The 19,375-nt window shown below is 49.8% G+C and overlaps 1 protein-coding gene across 1 annotated transcript in view; it reads right to left on the reverse strand.

The window, feature by feature from the left end:
* Positions 1-592: 592 nt before the first annotated feature.
* The window catches only part of LOC107125678 (proepiregulin-like), a 19,068-nt gene continuing 285 nt past the window's right edge, over positions 593-19,375 (reverse strand). The window contains exons 2-5 of the mRNA XM_015429129.1: positions 10,517-10,603; positions 9,489-9,612; positions 4,784-4,936; positions 593-794 (exon numbers count right to left, since the gene is read on the reverse strand). Coding sequence (XP_015284615.1) covers positions 701-794; positions 4,784-4,936; positions 9,489-9,612; positions 10,517-10,603 — 458 coding nt within the window. The 3' untranslated portion in view covers positions 593-700. The remainder of the gene's footprint in view (positions 795-4,783; positions 4,937-9,488; positions 9,613-10,516; positions 10,604-19,375) is intronic.

Raw genomic sequence — 19,375 nt, forward strand, 5'->3', positions numbered from 1 at the left:
TATTCTGCTGCTTCACGCCAACACGGCTACCCACCTAAATCATATATAATATGTCTCACAATGCAAGACTGTGTTGCCCAAGGCTGCAAAAAAAAAAGCTAAAAACACAAATAAAAATATTAAAATTGTTTATAAAAATAAGCCTTTTGACCTGTATGTATATTCTGATCAGTATCACGTTGAAATTGCTTTGTTTAGAATATAAATAGTATTAATAAAATAAGTATTTAATATTAAATAAGTGGCTTTCAGGAATCCTTCCGTTCACACGTGAAGCAGCTTTCCGTCTTTTTCAGTCTCTCTTGCAACTTCTTCGTAGTTTCTGTTTGCGGGAAATCTTCCATTTTTTTCCTGGTACCTGTGAAGATTAAAAAAGGAACAAAAAGCATCTTTATCAATATATATAATTCTCAACATGGCCACATTTGTGGATATCCCAGGTTGCAGAAAAATCTGAAATCTTAAAAATAAAATAAAATTGGGGGGAGGTTAAACCCCCGAAACAAATAGAAGCAGCACCCGTAGCTTTAAGAATGCCCTCACTGGACATTGCTAGGCCTGCACTTTATAAAAATAAGCCTTTTGACCTGTATGTATATTCTGATCAGTATCACGTTGAAATTGCTTTGTTTAGAATATAAATAGTATTAATAAAATAAGTATTTAATATTAAATAAGTGGCTTTCAGGAATCCTTCCGTTCACACGTGAAGCAGCTTTCCGTCTTTTTCAGTCTCTCTTGCAACTTCTTCGTAGTTTCTGTTTGCGGGAAATCTTCCATTTTTTTCCTGGTACCTGTGAAGATTAAAAAAGGAACAAAAAGCATCTTTATCAATATATATAATTCTCAACATGGCCACATTTGTGGATATCCCAGGTTGCAGAAAAATCTGAAATCTTAAAAATAAAATAAAATTGGGGGGAGGTTAAACCCCCGAAAATAATAGAAGCAGCCCCTGTAGCTTTAAGAATGCCCTCACTGGTCATTGCCAGGCATGCACAACAGTATTGCCAGCCTTCAAGCCATGGTTTCTGTTTGTAAAAGGCAGTGGGGAAGAGCAGGTACTTTCCAGGGCTGTTGTGGCCTTTGAAGGAGGACTCACTGAGGCCAGGCAACTTGATACTATGAGGCTTGCATGATTCACCGAGGCCCATAAGCCACTTCATGAAAGATAAGTGTGGCATAGTGGCCAGAGTTTCAGACTAGGGTCTGGGAGCCCCAGGTTCAGATCCCTCACTCTGCCACGGAGGCTCACTGGGTGACTTTAGGCCGGTCACACACTTTCAGCTGAAAGATCTTCACAGGGTTCTTGTGAGGATAAAATGAAGGAGGGGGAAATGATGTAAGCCTCTTTGGATCCCCTTTGGGGGAGAAAGGCAGGGTATAAGTAATAAATATAGCCGAAGACAGAGAACAGATTGCGGTTTGGTTAGTTGCTGGATGGGAAGGAGAGAAGGAAGCAGGAATAGCTGAGGATAGGGGGGCGCCAGAAGGAGGGAAAGGAAAGGGGAATAAAGGGAAAGGGAAGCAAAGTATCCCCCTGCCAGTCTTTGTAGGTTCTACACCACACAAGGGGGCTAAGCCTGGCCGGCACCATGATGCAACCCGGCCAGGGCCTGACCTGATCCATCGGCTGAAGACGGGGCCACCTGGTGGGCGGGTGGAAAGCTTTCAGTGAAGCTTTCAGTGAAGGGAGCTTTCAGTGAAGGGAAAGCAATAGTAGGGGAGGGGAAAATGAGACGATCCCCCACAAATCCTTGAGAGTTCCCCACTTTGTAGGTTCTACACCACACAAGGGGGGTAAGCCTGGCCGGCACCATGATGCAACCGGGCCCAGCCTGACCTGATCCATTGGCTGAAGACGGGGCCACCTGGTGGGCGGGTGGAAAGCAGAGAAAGAAACAGGAAAGAGGGAAAAGCTATAGGAGCTTTCAGTGAACGGAAAGCAATAGTAGGGGAGGGGAAAAGGAGATGATCCCCCACAAATCCTTGAGAGTTCCCCAGTTGCACTTCTAAACACACACTGGAATAGTAGAGGGGCTATTTATGTATACCAATGGGCTCCATCTTGCAGAGAGCACCAGGCGGGCTTCTCTAGCTTCTTCTCTGATGTTTGAAGGGGAGGGAGAGGAGATGGAGAGTCCCCTGTTCTGTTGGCTGTTCTGGCTCATGTTCCACTCCCCCCGTTTCCTTTGACAACTTCTGAAATTGGAAGTGGTGCATTTTTCACTGTTTAAAAGCTGGTTACTACTTTGTATAGTAGTACCCCCACCAATGCTCCCTCTAAGCTGTTGAGTCTTGTGAGCAAAAATTCCACTTTGTGAGCTACCGGCATTATTAAAGTTGTGAGCAAGCGATTTGGCTGCTGCATCAATTAGTCTGCTCTGGAACCGTCCTTCCTCAGCTAAGACAAAAATCTGTGAGCCGGAGGCTAAAAAACCGTGAGCCAGCTCACACTAACTCAGAGGGAACACTGACCCCCACAGCCCCCAAACTAATTTTGATTGGATTGTTTTAATCCAGATTCCCTTCCTCGTGTGTGGTGACACTATGCATACGGGGCCTTTCACAACAGTAACCTGTAAGAAACCAGAAAGACAGCGACTGAAGATAACAGCAATCTGTATGGGCCACGGTCTACACGAAGCCCAACCACAAAAGGATGGCAAAGTGCTAACCCACCAGTGCCAGGCTTCAGACAAGCAAAACGGATGGGCCACATGTGAGGGGAGAGCCCTCTCTGGCTGGGAGTGTGCACAGCAGCACTCCGCACCAACTTCAGGCAGGGTTGCCATCTTTCTCAATGCATTTGCTTCCTGCGTCTTAGCTGACACGCAGAAGTTGAGCACACGACTCTAACGTCGTGCTACGAAAGCTGTCAGAGTTGGCAAAACAAAGTTCCGATGTCCGGAGGGGCCACATTCGCATGAGCAAGGTAGGCTCAATGGCAGAGCTGGCCACCTTCCAAAAGCGTACAGATTGTCAGAGGCTCCTGTGTTGTAGGTCCCACTAGGGATCGTTTCACGGGTTGTGCCACGAAGGGTCCACACTCCCCAGAAACTGCAGCTCTGCCCAATCAGGACCAACTCTCTAACACAGACCTTTTCTGCACATCCAGGTTCCTTCTGACTTTCTTGGGAGTGGATCCCCAAGCACTAGAATCAGTTTGGGCAGGGTTCTGCTGCACGTCCATGTGGAGTCAGTTTATTTTCTCTCGCACGTGGCTTAAACAATGAGTATTCTCAAGGGAGGGTGCTGTCACAGGTGTCAGGCTCGGGCACTTGACCGACTGCACCTGTTGTGTTTCTGCCCAGTGCATTCATGCTCTCTGTATCCCGCACCCAACCCTTTGTTATCCCTGCACCCTTATCGCTTGCCCTCGCCTGCCACTGCGTTCCTGGGGGGGGGTGGTGAGTGCCGGTAGAGTTTAGGGAGGCCGGCTTCGGTCACTCTTCCATGGCGCCTCAAAGACATCTTTCACATGGGAAGTGTCCTTGAAGTAGAGTCTGTGTTTGGCTAGTGATTGACCGTACAGCTTTCACGGTCTTTGTAGTGTTGCTGGCATGTATGAATGGAATTTTGGGGTTGTGATTATACGCTGCTTTCCCGCCTTGGCACCTCAGTCCCGACAAAGACTCTGAACCCACCAGCATCTCATATCTCTAAATAAACCTTTCACGAAAGAAAGTGTGTGTGGAGAGTGATTTGACTGGGAACCTGACAACAGCCCCCCCTTTAAAAATGGCCCTAAAATACTGATCTATTGCCATAGCGTTGCAGTGATCGTTAAAGCGGGTTTTCTGAATTCCCAGCTTTCATTTTTAAAAAGTCTCTAACCCCTTTCCTCATGGAGATTTGAGGCAAAAGCTGTATCTTCACAAGAGAAGGAGACAGAGACTTCGTTTCTTTTTAAAAAGAGTGTAATGGAGATCTTCATGATGGAAGATGATGAGGTCTTCATGATGAGGGTGAGGCAGCTTGGATTACGACTGTGTTTTAGCCCTATGGCCTCATGCCAACCAATCTGCTGGATCGCCTCTCCTGCTATGTTCCACCGCAACAGCTTCACCCATCTGAGCAAAGCTTTCTCAAGGTGCACACCAGTGTTCCCTCTAAGCTGAGTTAGTGCGAGCCAGCTCACAGTTTTTTAGCCTCCGGCTCACACATTTCTGTCTTAGCTCAGGAAGGATGGCTCCAGAGCAAACTCATTTATGCAGCAGCCCAATCGCTCGCTCACAAATTTAATGCCAGTAGCTCACAAAGTAGAATTTTTGCTCACAAGACTCCACAGCTTAGAGGGAACATTGGTGCACGCCTGTAAACTGGGCAAATTCTGTAGCTGCCCATTGTCAACTGTGGGTGACTCCCTCCCCCACAGGAAGGCTCCCTCACTTCTGTCATTCCACAACTGTGCAAAGCAGCCTAGTTCAGGCGTTCCTAATAACGGGAGCAGGGCTTTGGTAGAATGGCAAGGCCCCAGGGAGGTGCTTCTATAAAGGGAACAGGACTGCCATCTATGTGTTTATGCCACTCCTACTGCATTGTGTTCCCATTCGGTCATTTCATTCTCTGTATGGTTTGGCATATCACACCTGGTACTTCTTTGCATTGTTTCAAGTTTTCTAATCCCAGTCCTGCTGCACCGTTTCAGATACCTCCTGCTATTGGATTGCACTGTTTTGTATTGCGTAACCTGTCCTGCGTCTCAGTGAGAACGGTGGGCTGTAAGTCAAGAAAATAAATAATATAATATAATACAATATAAAGGGAGAGGGTGGCTTACCATCTGTAGAAGTAGTAGATTGCAACTGAAGCTGCAGTGGAAAAAAACAGACTCAGCAGGACTGCAAGTACTATGTACTCCTTGCTCAAGGGCCGTTTGACAAGGTCTAAGTTTGAAACACCACACCGGACACCGGAGTAGCCCATGTCACACCTAGGGGGAGAAGAAATATGGATTCTGAAGAAGTGTGCCTTGCGCATGGAAGCGCATACCCAGAATACAACTTGGTTGGTCTTCAAGGTGCCACTCTGGACTCCGACTTTGTGCTACCGCTTCAGACCAACATGGCCGCCCGCCTGGATCGATCCTACTGGCTCTACTGATTGCCTCCTGGCATCCAGAGACAGCAGTCTGAGAAACCACTGGAAGACAGACGTGTGCAGGAGCTCCCCTAAGGACCTAACGGGAGCATTCCTTCTCCCCAGGGGGCCCTGGGAAATGGCCGTTCAGTGAAAGGCTGGGGTCCCAATACTGAATCATCACCAACCCCGAACCAAGAATCCCAGAATCTTTTAGGAAAGCCATGACACTTAAATAGGCATAGGCATGTGGGTTTCACAATGCAGAGTTGAAACCCATGGGCTCAGAGTGGAGTAAGTCTGCAAAAGATTGCACTGTGACAGATACAAGTTTCCCTTCCAGAATTATGTTAAGGTAAAAGTAAAGGTTCCCTTGCTTGAAAGCCAGTCGAATCCGACTCTAGGGTTGCGGTGCTCATCTCCGTTTCAAAGCCGAAGAGCCAGCGCTGTCCGAAGACGTTTCCGTGGTCATGTGGCCGGCATGACTAAACACCAAGGCGCACGTTACCTTCCCACCGAAGTGGTCCCTATTGATCTACTTGCAATGTCTTGCTTTTGAACTGCTAGGTGGTCAGGAGCTGGAACTAGAGACGGGAGCTCACTCCGTCATGTGGCAATTGGGGTCTCGAACTGCTGAACTATCAACCTTCCACAGCCTGCAGTTCAGCGTCTTAACCATTTGAGCCACCGCAGCTCCCTAGAATTATGTTAGCATTATATTAAAAATGTAGCTATTATACTGTAAGCATATAATATAGGTAGCTCCTTTTTGCTTGAAGAAAAAGCCAGAGCTTTGGTATTCCATACAGACAGTACACCAGAGGTCTCCTGTCACTTGTGTAACTATAGTTGGGAAGACACAGAGACATCACACGGCTACCATTCCGGGGGGGGAGGGGATGATGAGGAGATTGGATTTACACCCTACCTTTCACTCGGAGTCTCAGAGCGGCTGACAATCGCCTTCCCTGACTTCATTGAACCTTGATACTTTAAACATACATATGAATGTCTAAAGGCCAACTATAGTCTCACAGAATATTAAATTCCTCATATGTGTGATTCAGCCAAAAGTAAGTCCTGTCAAAGGCAGATGTTGTTTATGAGGAAGAGTCTCCATTGGAGACACACCACTTTGGGAAGTCAAGTGATGGCCACGAGAGAGCAGGGCTTCCACCTCCTGGTCTCATCTCCCCTCCTCTCCGCGGCCGGAGGCAAAACAACGAGGTGCTCCTGAGCCCCCTCCTCCCACCAACAGTACACCTATGGATCAAAGAGAAGGAGGGGGTATTTATTTATTTATTGGACTTATACCCCGCCTTGCCAGCCAGGGCCGGCTCAGGGCGGCTTACAAAAATAGAATATATAATTTACAAAAATTTACGGTTAAAAACTTACTAAAGCCATCTAATATAATAAAGTGCTAGTGATCCTTAATCCTTATGTTGTTTGGCGAGGGCTGCTGCTCCACGGTCCCTTCTCACAGTCGGCTCATGGTCTTTCCTTCAGGCGGTTGTGGCACAGGCCGCTGTTGTTAGTGACACCAGGGGAATGGGCTCTCTATCCTTCAGCTGTTGGTGGCGGATCCATGATTGAAGGCTTGGTGGAAGAGCTCCGCTTTACAGGCCCTGTGGAACTGTAGAAGGTCCCGCAGGGCCCTGATCTCCTCCGGGAGCTCATTCCACCAAAATGGAGCCACCACCAAGAAAGCCCTAGCCTTGGTTACAGCCATCCCGGCTTCCTTAGGAGGAAGGCCCAGTCGGTTCTGGGATCCTGATCACAGTGCTCTCTGGGGAACGTGTGGGGAAAGGCGGTCCCTCAGGTATGCATAAGGTATGCCCCTGACCATAAAGGGCTTTAAAGGTAAGAACCAGCATCTTGAAACGAATCCAGTATGTTACTGGCAGTCAGTGCAGTGCTTTTAGCACAGGCTGGACATGCTCCCGTGTAGGAAGACCCACCAACAGCCTGGCCGCAGCATTTTGCACTAGCTGCAGCGTCCATATAGAGAGCGTTGCAGTAGTCTGATCTTGAGGTGACCGTCACATGAATGGTTGCAAGGTGAAGCCGCTGGGCCTGGAGGCCCTTTCCCTGAACAGAGTCCTCTCTACAAGAGGACTCTTTCTCTAGTTTCCCATTTTTTTCCCCTCCAGGTGGAGAGGGTGGAAGCACCTGTCCCTGCGCACTGACCACAGGCCTGAGGCTGCCACCTGTTCGTTGGACCATCCGCGAGCCCCCCCCCCCCACCTGCCATTTCTGTGTTAATCAGGTAGATCCCCTGAGGAAGGAGAGGCCCCACAAGCCCATCCTGTTTGCCAGGGGTCTTAAGCATGCATCTTTGAAGGGGGGAGGGAGTTATTTGGGTTTTATGTTATTCTGTATGTGTTAAATTGTGATCTGTATTTATTCAGAAAATTGTGTGCCATCCCTCAAGGGAGCTTCCCCAAGACAGCTTATCAAAGAAACAGAATATAAAACATTAAACATTATTAATTAAAAATCTAGTATTAAAAAGACAAAATGTAAAAAGTCCAGCAAACGCACAAAAGCAGAGATAACTGAGCCGCTTACAGTGAGAGTTTTCAGACTAAAAGCACACGACAGAACGGTGTCAAAAGATCAATGCCCCAATTAACCTGTAGGCCACCTTGAGCTAAAAGGAAAGTGGGGGTGGTGGTTTATAATTACTCAAATAAGCTAGAAGGAAAGTGGGGGAGGGTATAAACACTTTGATAAAGCAAATAAATCAAGTAGAAGCAGCCGTGTCCCCGTCCCCCCCGGCATCCCCCCAGCTGGCATGCAGGTCTGCCCCCTTCAGATGGAGAACCAGATGTGATGATCTCTCTAGTGCATTTTCACTCCACCCCTCCTTTAAGGAGCTCAGACTGGCACACACAGCCCCCCCCCCATTTAGTTTTCACAACAACCTTGTGAAATAGGTCGGGCTGAGAGGGAGCAATTGATCCAAGGTCACCCACCCAGCAAGCTTTATGGCATAACGTGAATTTGAACTCAGTCTAGTTTTGATCCTAGTCTGCCGCAAACCACGACACCACTCGGGTTCTCAGCTTGATGACCTTCTCCGTCCTACATGGAGTCTCACTGATTTCAGCAGAGAGTTGAACGTGTAGTTCTTTGAAGCTCGTCTGCTCAGAACTGTCCCCTTTTATCCATCAGGGCTTCCTCACGGCAAAGTGTTCTCAGGACTGCAGCCTTACTCTGTTGCATTGAAATTAATAAGACTTTAAAGTGTTTAGCTGTGGCTAGATTGTGCCCCAAGTCTGTGCCCGCTATTTCTTACAAATTACACATGCAAGTAACCTTGACAGGAACTCAGAGGGACATTTAAAATGCAAAGAGTTTCAGAAACAGGTGAGAGAGAAGGGCCCACCCGAAGTCATAAGAACATAAGAGACGCCAGTGTTGGATCAGGCCAAAGGCCCATCCAGTCCAACACTCTGTATCACACAGTAGCCAGAAATACCAGGGGCCATCAGGAGGTCCACCAGTGGGGCCAGGACATTAGAAGCCCTCCCACTGTTGACCCCCCCCCCAAGCACCAAGAAGACAGAGCATCACTTGCCCCAGAGCCCCTATCTATACCTTGGGGCTAATAGCCACTGATGGACCTCTGATCCATATGCTTATCTAATTCCCTTTTGAAGCCGTCCATGCTTGTAGCCGCCACCACTTCCTGTGGCAGTGAATCCCATGTGTTAAGTCCTAGCCTTTAACAGCAGAAGGGTGGCTGATGCTTGTCTTTAAGGGGTCACAGGGGAGAAACAGGCTGGACTTCCCTTCTCTGAGCATTCACCTGTTCAAGGTCAAGGAACCGCACACATCCACATTAGCTGGAGGGCCATGCTAAGTTGCAGATGATGCTAACTGCTAGCAACAGTGTTTGGTGTAGTGGTTTAAGTGTGCGGACTCTAATCTGGGAGAACTGGGTTTGGTTCCCCACTCCTCCACTGAGCCATGGACCAAAGAGACCCCAGTGGTATTCCACACCACAAAACCCAGACAGGATTTCAGATTTCCAGTAATGACTCTCTGAATCTGCTTAGCTGAAAAGACTGAATCCAACAAAGAGCCAGATCTTTTATTTCTTTGGTGTAGTGGTTAAGTGTGCGGACTCTAATCTGGGAGAACTGGGTTTGGTTCCCCACTCCTCCACTTGCACCTGCTGGATGACCTTGGGCAAGCCATAGTTCTGATAAGAGCTGTTCTTGAAAAAGAGCAGTTTCTGTCAAGAGCTCTCTCAGCCCCGCCTACCTCACAGGGCGTCTGTTGTGGGGAGGGGGAGGGAAAGGAGTTTGTAAGCCGCTCTGAGACACCTTTGGGTAGTGAAGGGCGGGGTATAAGTCCAATCTCTTTTCTTCTTCTTTATTCTACAGCATTTCTCTTACCTGCAGTAATGCTGATCCAATTCCACAAGGTACATGCAGCGCCCATTGAAGCAGAAGTTTTGCATTTCGGATCTGCATCGTGTGATCCCAACTTGAGCTACACGTTGACTAGTGCCTGTTTGGACTGCAATACAGAATATGTTTTGTTAATATATTGTCAGCAAGCTGCCAAAAGTTCTTTTCTGACATCCGCGGTATGCGCATGCTTGCTTTTTCCCCATTTGTAGATGTGTTGATGCACTTAATTGCTAGACTGCAGGAACATGTATATCTCTCAAGGCCACAGGTGGTTCGCTGCTTGATAGTTGCTTAGGCGATCTCTCGGCTCGGCCGTGGGAAGAAAGTTGTTATGTTGGCTAGAAGCGTTTCACTCCCAGGCTCAATGGCGCGCATGGAAAACCCCGCAATTGGGCCTCAGCTTTTCAAATGTCATATAACATGCCATGCTCTTTGAATGTCTCTCATACCTAACAGTGATTCTGTACATGCACCTACAGCTTCAAATAAAGTAACCCCTTCTCTACAAGAGTGTACTGCCTTGATGCTGTGGGGAGCCTGACATATATCTTCTCATGCTTCAACTTATTTTTAAAGCCTGGATAAATTTATACATTACCTCTTTGAACTGGAATGTATCCAAAATTCCAGGATAGGACCTTGACTGTCTGGGTGATTGATTTTGATTGGGAATGCATTGGATTAACTAACAAAGATTATTTTGAGACGCTTTACTATGAACATTTCAGACGGCTGAAAATGGATTTGTCTTCAAGTGCTGGGTCTCTCCAGACAATCAGAGCTTTGTTACAGCCTTCCGATGCTACCTGGCCAGTTAGAGGACAATCTTTCAAAACCATCTCCAACCACAGAACCATCAATGAACTTGGCGTTACACATGAAAAAGAAGCTTATCTAAACTTTGGAAAAAGGGAAATGTAGGCTAATCCTACTTTTAGCCCAGCAAGCAGGGAAAGAATTCCAGCAGCATTCCGAAAAGGTGGTTCAGGGGGGATGAAAGAGCCACTCACCCAGAGCAGTCGTGCAGGTGTCCGTGTCATTTGAGGCGCACAAGGGGATCACAGTTGTACTCAGAACAGCCTGGAACAGTTGCAAGCCTAAGGGAAAAGGAAGTGCCAGAGTCAGAGACACCTTTCCCCTGAATTTTAAAGTCCAGCCTTTGGGACAAGGAACTTATCTTGAGAATGAACGTAGACCGAATTATTTCAGTCGGAGAGGTGGAGCCTTCCTGGATCCAGCCCAGAACTGCCGTTCCAATCCACCGTGATGCCTGTGTGTGTGTGTGTGTGTGTTTTCTACTGCTTCCCATGTGTCCCGTCCCTTTAGCAGAGTCTTCATGTGTGGAATCGGGCAGCCGAAGCTCTTCACAGCACTAAAGAACACCACCTGATCGGTAACATCCCTTTATGCCCCTATGAACCGCAATATCCGTGGGAAAGAGGCTGCAGGTGGCTATGAGGGTCCAATGCAAAAGCCATCATCTCTTCTGAGGGACCCAAACAACAAGAAGAGCATTCAAGCTTTTTGACTTCTCCAGCTATTCATGTGTGTGGGCGTTTCAGGCTGTGAGCCGAAGGCCTTGGTGCCTACCTTGTGTAGAAGGACAAGCAGATTTACAAAGATAAAATGGTGCAGCCGGGTGGAACTGACGCAGAGTTCCACAAAAGCACCTGCCCGGTGACAAGGAAGGTTTCCTGTTAACGGCCTCTGAAGAAGGAAAGGCCGTCCCCTGTGCTGTGCCTTTACAAGCCTCATCGTCCCTAGGCCTGCAGCTGGTTTTCCTTTTTATTTTCGGCCCATGGCTGTTTCGTCACATGCCTCAAAGCAACCCCTGCAGTGTATTTGGAATCCCTTCCTGCCCTGATATCTTCTCAGCCAGAAAGAGGGGGGGGGAGAGAAGCCGCACGGTGCCATTACAATGTGCGTCTGCTCTTGTGCCATCGGGCAGGTAAGAGCTAGAACCAGATTTACTATTGATTTCCACTAAGAAGCTTTTCCAAAGTCACAGGCCAGGGCATTTCAGTGATGCTCAGTCCGGCCATGTGCATATTTACTTAGAGATAAGCCCCACTGGGTTTATAACAGGCCTCATGCCCAAGCAGTTGTGTACAGGATCACAGCCTTGAACGTATGACGGTCTGTCATCATTATCTCTTCTGACCAGCAGTGGACATGAAGATTGAGGCCCCCCTGCCTGGAGATACCAGGGCATGATCCTGGTCACCTTCTGCAGCAAAGTACCTGCTCTAAACGGAGCTCTGGCCCTTCTCCTCTGGAGCAGCAGAAAAGAGCAGGCGTCTAGGAGCACCTTCAAGACTAACAGAATTTGTAGCAGGGGAGGAGCTTGCGTGAGTCACTGAAATAACTTCTTCTTCTTCTTCTCCTCTGGAGAAACTGTCCCCAAGGAAGCGTTGGTCCTTAAGGTGCCACAGAATGCCTCAAAAACTTATCAAATAATCTTAACGTCTGTAAAGAATTCTTTTGGAGAGAATTTAAGCTAAACGCTGATATTGGCCCCTTTAGAAAAAAACACACAGTGTTTATAATAAGTTCAAATGATATACCGCATGGATGCTTTGTATGAATCTGAAAACGTAACAGAATGAAGGTTTTCCCTGGTTACTCAGGTTTCAATCCTCCCTCTGCCACGGACGTTTGATGGGCAATCAGTCTCAGCCAATGTTCCCTCTAAGCTGCAGAATCCTGTGAGCAAAAATCCTACTTGGTGAGCTCCTGGCATTAAAGTTGTGAGTGAGCCATTTGGCTGCTGCATAAATGAGTTTGCTCTGGAGCCCTCCTTCCTGAGCTGAGACAAAAATGTGTGAGCCGGAGGCGAAAAAACTGTGAGCTAGCTCACACTAACTCAGCTTAGAGGGAACATTGGTCCCAGCCTAACGTTTCTCTCAGGGTTCTTGTGAGGATGAGAGGGCGGAGAGGAGAAGGGTGCGGGATTTACTTTGGGTCCCACTGGCGAGAAGAGAAAGATATCAGTTTAGTAAAGAATCTATATGCTATTTGAGCCAGCTGGGGAACCCACCATCGCATTGACACTTCAGTGCCAGTACAGTGGAGAAGAAAAAGAAGAAGAAGAGATTGGATTCATACCCCATGGCCATTCACTACCCGAAGGTGTCTCAGAGCGGCTGACAAACTCCTTTCCCTTCCCCTCCCCACAACAGACACCCTGGGAGGCAGGTGGGGCTGAGAGAGCTCTTGACAGAAACTGCTCTTTTTCAAGGACAGCTCTTGTCAGAACTATGGCTTGCCCAAGGTCATCCAGCCAGGTGCAAGTGGAGGAGTGGGGAATCAAACCCGGTTCTCCCAGATTAGAGTCCGCGCACTTAGCCACGACACCAACCTGGCTCACCAAACTGGAGGGGTGACACTGGTGGGGGAAGGAATGGCAGCCTACTGATGCCCCCCCCTTTATGTGCCCTCAGGTGGAAACAGCCAACTTTACAAACTTAATCACAGGTTAGAAATAAAAATAATCTCCTGTGTTCACTAGAGCCAGTGAGGTGTGTAGTGGTTAGAGTGTGTGGGACTGACTAGGATTCTGGGAGACCCACGCTGGGTGACCTGGGGCCAGTCCCCCACTCTCAGCCTCCCCCACCTCACAGGAACGACGTAAGCCACTTTGGGAGAAAGGCGGGAGAGACATGAAGCCACTGATACATTTAAATAAACTTGTTGTGGAAAACACTGAATGCGGTGAGCTTGATTCTCTTCAGTTTTTTTTAAATCCATTTATTAGTAGGTAATGTACAGTACCCTGAGTCTGGGAGTTGCAGTTACAGGAAGTATTGTGGTAGCATCTGACTCTGCAGCTGTCTAGTGGACCATAAAGTTGGCTGCCTAGCCTGGCTGCAATCTGTGGACACCAGAGCTGGTGCCAGAGGGCACCGGGCCAGCTCCACCCAAGCCCCACTGTAAAAAGGATGACTCAGCCTGATGACAGCCTGTCTAGAGATATGCCCGTGTGCCTGGGGGCATGCTGGCAGCGAGCCCTGCTGGCACACACCGGATGCAGCGGGAGGACTGGGGGGGGGGCACCAGGGGCATGCCACAGGCAGTCGCCATTCGAAGCTTCCCCGGCCTCAGCGTGCCCCAGCCGCTGGCGCCATCTTATACCCTCAGTCACCCAGGTGGGGTAGTGAGCAGAGCAACGTCTGAGTCCAGTCGGGCACCTTTAAGAACAACAGAGTTTTATTCAATGTATAAGTTTTCAGTACACACACACACACACACACACACGAAAGCTCCTACCTTGAATAAAACTTTGTTGGTCTTAAAGGTGCCCGACTGGACTCGAGCTTTGTTCCATTAATAGCCCAGACATCCCTCAAAAAAGATTCCATGCAAGAAAGAAGCAAGTGACAGCCCCCCCCCCCCACACACACCAGTGCAGTCCTCCTGAGCATTCAACCCCAGCCAGAACATCCATGGGCTATGTTCCCTCTAAGCTATGGAGTCTTGTGAGCAGAAATTCTACTTTGTGAGCTACCGGCATTGAAGTTGTGAGCGAGCAATTCAGCTCCTGCATGAATCAGTTTGCTCTGGAGTCCTCCTCCCTGAGCGGAGACAAAAACCCGTGAGCTGGAGGCTAAAAAACTGTGAGCTAGCTCACACTGACTCAGCTTAGAGGGAACACTGTCCATGGGGTACATGGCACAGGACCACCTCACTCTGGCACGCAGCAGGGAGGGTGCTCAGCACAACAGCCTGGGAGCGAAGAAACGAGGCTGCACAGGCCTAAGGCAGTTCTGTCCAGAATCCGCCCAGAGACACGTTTCAGAACGCGGAGGAGGGAGGGGAGGCTTCCCTTCCTCAGCGGCTGCGCCAGGGCAGGGTGCTCCAGGCAGGTAAGCGAGAGAAGAGAGGTGGAGGTCCCACGCTGGGTTTGCTACAGCTGCTTCTCCCTGGACCTACTCTGTGTGCCTCCGGTGCCCCCAACAACAACCCTTTCCCAGTATGTTCCCCAAGGAGCCTTGTGCTTGGAAGATCAACATGTATTGGTGGTCCCTGGCTCAAAAGACAGCCGGCTGTCCTTGACCCCGGCTCCAGCCCAGTGAAACTCTCTACCTGATGACATACCTGCCCTCGCTCAGTTCCGCAGGGCATGTAAAACAGAGACGTTCCACCGGGCCTTCAGCCAAAGGCAGCAACAGTTTCACAGTGTGGCTCGGCCTCCTCCACGACCAGTCCCTGATCCACCCGAGGGTTTTTATGCCACCGATTAGTGCTGCTAATTTTATTGTAAATGGAATTAACTTATCTGTATTTTAACCTGTTGTGCACCACCCTGAGCCCTTTGGGGAAGGCAGTCTATAAATTTAATACATGACAACAGTTGACAGCGGGAAGCACAGACCCCGTGGTCAGGAGGAGGGCAGGCGGGCAGGATCCAAATCACTGCAGGAAACAATGACTCAGCACAGAGACCGGTTTGGACTAACTCGGGACAAGCCCCTGCCTTGTAGGTGGATTAAATAAATACCACACAATATCCAGAATGACTTTGTGGAGACCGATTACTGGCAGGGGCAAACACTCAAAACTCACTTCACTGCCCACTTCCAGAATGCTCGGCGTGAGTGCTCTTATACGCCTGGTGGTACGTTTCTTGGCTCTAACACAACACCCCCTCCCCAGTCCGCACGGGATTGTCATGCTTCCCACCTAAGTTTCAGTGAGCTCAATGGAAGGGTGATCCCATGGCTGGGTCAACTCTGTATGGTAGAGCAGAAGGGACAACGGTTCCCCTGTAACCATCAGCGGGCTGGGAGTTGCTCCTTGCTCCCGAAGAGATCAAACAGGCAACCAAAGTCTGAGGAAGGTGTGGCGATGTTTGCATTAATACTGCTCCTTGGATCATTGCACAAACACGGTTATCTGACTACAAGTGTAATGAGATGGTGGCTGTTACTTCGGGCCTTACTGGAATGTTATGCTTATTGTTATTGCTGCACCCATGGAATGTGGGCCCAGCAGAGATTCCTGCTTTACAGGAAAGTTAGCCTTGCTCCGCAGGCACAGTGGAATGCAAGTGCAGGTGCCTATTCGGATCTCTACTCCGGAAAAGGGAGAGTGCGGTGGGATTTTGTCCGACTGCTCAGTACAGACTCTGTGCTTCAAGGGGGTACTCACTGGGCCAGAATGGTACTTAGGGAATTCTAGAAGCCTGTGGCTAAAGGACTGGCTTCCTAGTCCACATCAGTATGTGGAATTCAGTCCGCTGGCTCCTCTTTTCCTTTACTGCCTTTCAGACACTCTCCCTTTCCAGACTTCTCAGTCTGCTTTCTGGTCCTTAGTCTGTCAGAGTTCCTTCCTCTATAGACCTCTGTCAACTTCTAATAGCTCCCCTCAAAAGGAGATGCACTCCGGACTGAGCAGTTGAAATTTTATGGACATTCCATAACATCACCCCTTTGGAGGCTTTCATGCCACAAGCACAATACAACCTAGATGCTTAACAACTCATATTCACAATTTTTCTCTAGTGTCGTACGACCACTGTGATCGATCCCCACCAAGAGTTTTCACCGATGATGAAGCGGCACTGCAATTTTTAACTAGTGATCATAATTTCCAAGGTACATGATAGAATATATCCAAGACCAAGCCTAGGGATAATAGCACAGAGAGGACCCCCTCTACTCCATATGGTCCTTGGGGGGGGTCAACAGTGGGAGGGCTTCTAGTGTCCTGGCCCCACTGGTGGACCTCCTGAGGGCCCCTGGTATTTCTGGCCACTGTGTGACACAGAGTGTTGGACTGGATGGGCCTTTGGCCTGATCCAACATTGGCATCTCTTATGTTCTTATGTTCTTATATGAGCCCTGTCTTCTGGTGGCCCCTGGCCCCAGAGACGTCCGACTTGCCTCGACCAGGGCCAGGGCTTTCCCCTGCCTGGCGGAATGAGCTCCCGACTAAGATGGAGGAGGAGAGGAGGAGATTGGGTTTATACTCCATGGCCCTTCACTACCCAAAGGAGTCTCAGAGCGGCTGACAAACTCCTTTCCCTTCCACTCCCCACAACAAACACCCTGTGAGGTAGGTGGGGCTGAGAGAGCTCTTGACAGGAACTGCTCTTTTTCAAGAACAGCGCATTATCAGAGCTACGGCTTGCCCAAGGTCATCCAGCCAGGAGCAAGTGGCGAAGTGGGGAATCAAACCCGGTTCTCCCAGATTAGAGTCCGTGCACTTAACCACTACACCAAACTGGCCCCTATGGGATTTATTACAATCCTGCCGGGCCTGCAAGACGGAGTTCTTCCGCGGCAGGCTTTTGGTTCCGGCAGCCGGCGTCCCCCTCCTTGGGTTGGCCCCCGTCTGTAGCCCGGGTCCTTGAGATTCCAAATCTTAAAGATCTTTAATACAAAACCCAAAGTTTTAACATCATCAACCACTGAGGTATCTGGCTTTTACTAGAGTTGTATGACACATATGGATTATGTCATTTTATATCGTGTTTTTTAAAATGGTTTTAATTGTGTTGTATTTTCTACTGTTGGAACCCACCCTGAGCCCATCAAGGGGAGGGCAGGATATAAATCCAATAAATAAATAAAATAAACAGTAAAGAGAGCCAGCCACTCAGAAGGGGTTTCCTCTGCTCAAGTGCAGGGGCCGGTCTGTGCTTCTGCAACTTCCAAGACTTGGTGGGGCTTCCCTTGAAGGCTGCTCCAAAGTCACCTTTCGTGCACAAACGGCTGGAGCTGCTTGCTCTAAAACTTGGGTCACCAATTCAGTGCTCCCTCCAAGCTGAGTTAGTGTGAGCTAGCTCACAGTTTTTCAGCCTTCGGCTCACACACTTTTGTCCTAGCTCAGGAAGGATGGCTCCAGAGCAAACTAACTGATGCAGCGGCCAAATTGCTCGCTCACCACTTTAATGTCAGTAGCTCACGGAGTAGAATTTTTGCTCACAAGACTCCACAGCTTAGAGGGAACATTGGTCACCCTATTCTCCTAAACCCAACCCAAAAGGCCAAGCTTGACCTTGGAAGCACAACACAATCTGGGGTCCCCCTGCTTGAAGGGCCTTGCCCGTTGGCCCGTTTAGATTCTCCCATGGCCCCCACCTACCTGAGCCCTCCTGCGGAATGGCCTGCCTCCATGTCCACTGCGTGCCCCCCTGCCCCCGCCCCCCCCCGGTTTGCCAGTGGTGGCTCCAGCCCCAACACTACAAGCAATCTTCAGGAACCGCAGGCCTGTTCTTCTCTGGGAAATGTTTGGCAGATCAGTGGTCCCCTTGGCTGGGCTTGGGCTGTTTTCTGTTGCCCGGGGTTTTCTTTTTTCTTTTTGGTAAGCTATCTTGAACCACTACAGATGGCAGAAAAGGCAGCATATCCGTGTAATAGTACGATTGCAGCCTGATCACTTGCATCAGGTAACCAAGTGATGCCACCTGGGAACATATACTCTGGTTTCTCTTCAGATAGGCTGCAAAGCCACTAAACCCTGGGCCAAGCGAGAGAGAGGTTGTGGTGTCCACAGGCCCAGCAGGCCACCCTGCCAGGGGCACTCCCTGCCTCTTGATTTGGGTTGTGGTCCAGAGAGCTGCTCCATTTGCAGAAGGGGCTCCCACCAGTCAAGCTTCATTCTGCCTCTTCTGAAACTCCCTTTGGCTTCAAACAGTCGTGTGGGGGAGGGGAGACCTGCTGTTCTGAGAAAACTGATACGGTGGGGGGGGGGAGTGGAGCCCCAAACCAGTTTCACAGAATTCTTTTTTGGGAAAGTCATCTCTTCCGACTCCACTTTGCAGTGACTTGCAAAAGATCACAGGAACAATGTGAGAAATGCCGTGCTCCACGCAGAGCCCGATCACAAGAAATGCATTCGTGGATTTTACGGATCTCAGCTTGCTTCAGAAAAAGGATGGCAACCAAAGCCGCCTGACAAACTGCAGCCCTAAGGAGGATTCCACAGACCAAGGGTGCCTTCCTCCACAAGCAGGTACTGAAATGAAGACCCTCCCAAGTCGGGCCAAGGGCAGCCTAGATCCCTCTACTTTGTACAGAGACCACACATCCAGTTACATCAAGAGCCCTTTATCCATTGCCCGCATGTTATATGGCCTGCGAGGAAGACCGTGGCATAATGGCTGGAATGCCGGGAAGGACCCCGCCTGACGTAAAACAACAGAAACTGAGCAGCTCCTGTGGAAATGGGCTTGGCAGAGCACCTGCCCTGCAATTAAGATGTGCAATCGAGCGGCTGGATTTCCTTGAGAAAAAACGCCGCAGCAGTAGGCAAAAGGTGACTGACGGGGTAACTTGACAGCCATTTAGCAATGCTGTGAAGACACACTTGTCAAAGTGGGGTGGGAGGAATGCGGGTCCAGGGAGTGTCCCTATCAGACACGCCCGCGTCCCTTGGCGCTGGACCTTTGGCTTAGGCCTGGGCGAGAGATCACAAACCTTCGTGCCCCAGCAAATCTGTTGGCTTCCAAGAGGCTGCTGCAGACAAGGCCCCTGCCCCCCCCCCCCCCCCCACAACAACCCCCCCCCCCCCCCGCGTGGAAGAGGGGAGGGGAGCAGGCGGAGAGCCAGGCCCCTGGTGGCCCCCAAAGCCTCAGGGCATCCCCCAGCAGGAGGCCTGCCAAGCGCCTCTGTCGGAGGGGGCCCTCAGGAGGAGCACCACCTGGCAGGGCTTCTTGCCCTCGGGCCTCCCTCCCGCCACGGGGGTCAGGGCCTTTGGCTGCCGACTGTGGTGGGCAAGTCCCCCTCGGATGAACTGGAGACCACAGTCCAGGCACAGCAGCACGAGGGCTGCAGGCCGCACACGGGCAGACTTGGGAAGGGGACGCGCGGAAACCCATCAGGCAGGTCCCCCCCCCCCCGTCTGACTGGAGGCCCGCTCTCCGACCC

The sequence above is a fragment of the Gekko japonicus genome, unplaced genomic scaffold (genome assembly GCF_001447785.1).
Source record: "Gekko japonicus isolate JY-2015 unplaced genomic scaffold, Gekko_japonicus_V1.1 scaffold2189, whole genome shotgun sequence".
NCBI lineage: Eukaryota > Metazoa > Chordata > Lepidosauria > Squamata > Gekkonidae > Gekko > Gekko japonicus.